Source organism: Camelina sativa, chromosome 2, assembly GCF_000633955.1.
Source record: "Camelina sativa cultivar DH55 chromosome 2, Cs, whole genome shotgun sequence".
Taxonomy (NCBI): Eukaryota; Viridiplantae; Streptophyta; class Magnoliopsida; order Brassicales; family Brassicaceae; genus Camelina; species Camelina sativa.
Genome location: NC_025686.1, coordinates 15,749,443 through 15,754,680, shown reverse-complemented (window position 1 = coordinate 15,754,680; position 5,238 = coordinate 15,749,443). Strand labels below are relative to the sequence as shown.

At 38.8% G+C, this 5,238-nt stretch overlaps 1 protein-coding gene across 1 annotated transcript; it reads left to right on the top strand.

The window, feature by feature from the left end:
- Window positions 684-4,634, top strand: LOC104752685 (putative U-box domain-containing protein 53). The gene is made up of 13 exons (XM_019230624.1): window positions 684-921; window positions 1,005-1,129; window positions 1,218-1,339; window positions 1,428-1,621; window positions 1,711-2,021; window positions 2,108-2,206; window positions 2,304-2,687; window positions 2,781-2,904; window positions 3,040-3,164; window positions 3,253-3,374; window positions 3,463-3,656; window positions 3,793-4,292; window positions 4,383-4,634. The coding sequence occupies exons 1-13, from the start codon at window positions 684-686 to the stop codon at window positions 4,563-4,565; spliced, it is 2,721 nt and encodes a 906-aa protein (XP_019086169.1). The 3' UTR covers window positions 4,566-4,634.

Here is a 5,238-nt window from a genome sequence, read left to right as displayed (position 1 = left end):
TGTCCCTTATGACTTGATTTACAAAAACATATATACTCGAGAGAGCAGATCCATACGAATCATATCTATACATACAAGGAAAGCTATATTAACTTTGCTGATCTTACGGGATTGACATATTGACCAAACAGCTTCACGGCCAAGTCACCTATAACCATGACGAAACCAACTGCAATTAGAGTAAACCGATAGCTAACCTGAAACCAATCTCCAACAGTTCTTGTAAAGTTCGAAACTTTATGAGCTCAAATCTATAAAAATCTGATTTACAAAATTCGTCTCTATGATTGGATTGAATCGTCTAGCTATATCTTATATCTAAATTGACTTTGGAATGTTGCTTTGTTATGTATATATATTGGATTTTAAGAACATTGATTATTGATGATTGATGCACTCTCTGTTTGAAACCAATCTCTTGTCAAAAGCTTACATTCTCTTCTTCAGCAATGTTTTATCAAATAGTAACCGTTGACCATTGCCTTGCTTTGTTTTGGTTTGTCTCAAGGATCTTCATTTCAGTTGTGATGATGTTATGAATGACTTATATCTCCAAATGGCTTTGAGACACAGGTTGCTTTGGAGGAAAGATAAGCAATTTCCTTGCAAACCATCTTTGCGCAGAGCTGGCCCTGACGCCACAAGCCGGTGCTTGGACTTTTATAAGATATATATAGGAAGAAATGGACTACTTTTTCAAAAAAACAGTTCTGGATACCAAGCCGGTGGTGCCTGATCCTAAGAAGGATAGCTCTGATCTTGCGTCTCCTTCTCAACCGCTGACCATTGCCATAGCTATTAGTGGGAGCAATAAAAGCAAGAATGTAGTTAAGTGGGCGCTCAAAAAGTTTGGTTCTGACAAAAATGCCGTTTTCAAGCTGATTCACATCCATCCAAAGATTACTTCTCTACCTACACCTAGTAAGTTTCAAAGATTTCTTCCCTACCTAGGACTTTATGTGACTACTTACGAGCCTGATACCAGTTTCTGTTTCCTTCCTAAGCGGGAGAAATGGTCTCTGTATCGGAGGCACCAGAGGATGTGGCGGCTACTTATAAACGACAAGTGATGCAGGAGACAAAGGACACTCTTCTTAAACCTTTCAAGAAAATGTGCGAGCGGAAAAAGGTTTTAAGTTTTTCTTTCTTTGTCTTCCTTTAACACATTTCTTACAACTAAAGATCAATGAAGCTCATTTTGAGTATTCTTAAAAAAGGTTGCAGTGGAACTTCAAGTGCTTGAATCTAATAGTGTTGCAGTGGCGATAACCAGAGAGGTTAATGAGCATTTGATCAGCATTCTTGTCATTGGACGTTCATCTCATGGTGCCATGTCGAGGTATGGCTTTAAAACATTATCTTTTCGGTTTTATTATCTGATTGTGGAGAGTTTCTCAAAATGAGATATGTGTTGACTACAATTCTAGGAATCATAATATTACCGAGAAGTTGTCAGCCTTTGTGTCAAACCTTTGCACAGTCTATGTTGTCTCAAAAGGAGTCTATATTCTTTCAAAAGATAAATTATCCTCAGACACGGAGAGGAATGAAACTTTACTGGATTCTAGTAATGAGAGAACGGAGGATTCCTCCAGCTGTTCTTCTGGTTCAGGACCCTCAGGTTTGGAGCTTCATTCAATCTTTTACCAGAAACTGATGTGTGATTCATGAGTCTAAATTTTCTTCTGGTTTCTTTTGTACATTCATTAGATGTAATGTCAAATGCACTCAAATCTAACCCACATGCTCTGTCCAAGAAGAGATTACAACATCTCCCGACAATAGTAAGAGGGGTTACTGTTCATATGGAAACTAGTTCTGCTGATTCGGATGAAACTAGAAGTATGTCATCGGATCCTGCCGAGGAAGTAAGCAAGAGAAGTAGCCCTGAAACATCGCGTACTGTTTCTTGGAATCCTCGGTATAGAGATTTTGATGAGAGAAAAGACGCTATGAGCTCTATGTCTATGTATGAACATGGAAATGTTACTCAAGGTGGAGATTATTTCACAGACAACGAGGTAAATTATGTTTTTGATATGATTATTCTTAAATCTCTTGTGAAATCAAAAACATTTGGGACTGATATTTTTTTCCAATGATTCAGGACACTCTCAAAGAAATTACAAAGTTAAGAGCTGAGCTTAGACAGGCTCATGAAATGTATGCAGAGGCTCAAGTAGAAACGTTGGATGCTTCTCGCAAGGTCTGCTTGAAGAATCTCTCTATAAAAGTTGTATTTGATGAAGCTTTTTAGCTATTGGTTTGTGTGTCTAATAAACTGCCCCTTTTATGGTTTTCAGCTAAATGAGCTTAAGTTTGAAGAGCTAACGCTAATGGAGCACAGAACTAAGGGGTTAGCAGAAAAGGAAACACAGAACTTTGAGAAGAAGAGAAGGGAAGAGAGAGAAGCTGCACAAAGAAGAGAAGCCGAGATAAAGGCGATCCGTGAAGCCAAAGAAAAGGAGAAACTGGCAGAAAGTTCCATTGTGGCTCCTCCTAAGCTGCAATACCAAGAGTTCACTTGGGAAGAAATCATTACCGCCACTTCATCATTCTCTGAAGATCTAAAGATCGGTATGGGAGCTTACGGGGCTGTTTACAAATGCAGTCTGCATCATACAACCGCTGCTGTCAAAGTTTTGCATTCCGCTGAAAGCAGTCTGTCGAAACAATTTGATCAAGAGGTACTTAACCAAAAGCTCTTCTTGTTTGAAATTAAGTTTTCTCGTTTTCTTTAAAGATAGCTAATACTTTCATTTACCGTTGATCTCTTTTAGCTCGAAATCTTGAGCAAGATCAGGCACCCACACTTGGTTCTCCTTCTAGGAGCATGTCCTGAACACGGCGCACTAGTCTATGAGTACATGGAAAATGGTAGCTTGGAAGATAGACTGTTCCNCCGTTTTCAAGCTGATTCACATCCATCCAAAGATTACTTCTCTACCTACACCTAGTAAGTTTCAAAGATTTCTTCCCTACCTAGGACTTTATGTGACTACTTACGAGCCTGATACCAGTTTCTGTTTCCTTCCTAAGCGGGAGAAATGGTCTCTGTATCGGAGGCACCAGAGGATGTGGCGGCTACTTATAAACGACAAGTGATGCAGGAGACAAAGGACACTCTTCTTAAACCTTTCAAGAAAATGTGCGAGCGGAAAAAGGTTTTAAGTTTTTCTTTCTTTGTCTTCCTTTAACACATTTCTTACAACTAAAGATCAATGAAGCTCATTTTGAGTATTCTTAAAAAAGGTTGCAGTGGAACTTCAAGTGCTTGAATCTAATAGTGTTGCAGTGGCGATAACCAGAGAGGTTAATGAGCATTTGATCAGCATTCTTGTCATTGGACGTTCATCTCATGGTGCCATGTCGAGGTATGGCTTTAAAACATTATCTTTTCGGTTTTATTATCTGATTGTGGAGAGTTTCTCAAAATGAGATATGTGTTGACTACAATTCTAGGAATCATAATATTACCGAGAAGTTGTCAGCCTTTGTGTCAAACCTTTGCACAGTCTATGTTGTCTCAAAAGGAGTCTATATTCTTTCAAAAGATAAATTATCGTCAGACACGGAGAGGAATGAAACTTTACTGGATTCTAGTAATGAGAGAACGGAGGATTCCTCCAGCTGTTCTTCTGGTTCAGGACCCTCAGGTTTGGAGCTTCATTCAATCTTTTACCAGAAACTGATGTGTGATTCATGAGTCTAAATTTTCTTCTGGTTTCTTTTGTACATTCATTAGATGTAATGTCAAATGCACTCAAATCTAACCCACATGCTCTGTCCAAGAAGAGATTACAACATCTCCCGACANTGTTGGTCTCTCCACAATGATCCAAGTTGACCCATTGTTAACTCAGTTCACAATGTACAAACAGACAAGCCCTGTGGGAACGTTATGCTATATCGATCCTGAATATCAAAGAACAGGAAGGATATCTCCAAAATCAGACGTCTATGCTTTTGGAATGATCATTCTGCAGCTTCTTACCGCTCAACCGGCTATGGCACTGACATATACAGTAGAAATAGCCATGGAGAACAACGACGACGATGAGTTAATCCAGCTTCTTGATAAAAAAGCGGGTAACTGGCCAATCGAAGAGACCCGGAAGTTAGCGGCTTTAGCTCTCTATTGTACAGAGCTCCGTTCTAAAGACAGGCCTGATTTGGAAGATCAGGTTCTTCCAGTATTAGAGAGCTTGAAGAAAGTAGCTGCTAACGCAAAAAACTCGCTCTCTGCTGCACCGAGTCAACCTCCAAGCCATTTCATCTGCCCATTACTTAAGGTACATAACTTGTTCATAACGTCATATGTTTACTTGCGAGAGAAGTCAGGTTAGTTTAAAGAAGAATGTTGTTATGTACTTATGTTGCAGGATGTGATGAAGGATCCCTGTATTGCGGCTGATGGGTACAGTTATGACCGGAAAGCTATAGTGGAGTGGATGGAGAACCACAGGACGTCGCCGGTGACTAATTCGCCGTTACAAAACGTGAACCTTTTGCCGAATCACACGCTTTACGCAGCCATCGTTGAATGGAGAAATAGAAATCAGTAAGGGCAACACAAAAAGAACCCGCGCTCCGTTTTGGTGCCTCTCTTTGAAACTGCGTAGTGATTTTTTCACCCTAGAGAAACAGCGAGACGTTCTTGTTATTTTGGTAAGGTTTATTTATCTATTCTTTTGCTCTCTATTGGGCGATCGATGTATACCATTTTGGATTTTTTTTTTTTTTTTTTATATTCTTTACTTTGTGGATTTGGTTGAAATGTATAGAATTGCATACCATTATATGTAATTTGGAATGACCAGATTAATAAACAATTTCGATCTAAAATCTGATTAGAATTTCGTAATTAAAAGTCGCATGTTTGGTTTATTACAGCTTCTAAAGGCGTCCAGATTTTAGATAGACACTAAACTAGACTGAGAGCCTCGTAAGTCGTAACTCTCCTGTTTCCATAAAGATGTTTCGATTTACTATTGTACAAAATGAATTCATAAATAAAATTACTATTTCGACGAAATATATTAAAATAGTATGTGTCTAAAACCTTATTCGGTATAAAAGGTTTTCTTATTTTTCAAGTTGTGTAGGCGAAGCCTTATATACAAGTACAATATTTAACCTAATACCAAAATATGGAAATAACCCAAATATACAACATGTTTATGTTAATTACATAGATGAGCCCTGGCTCATAATACCCTCCCTCCCCCCCCCCCCCCC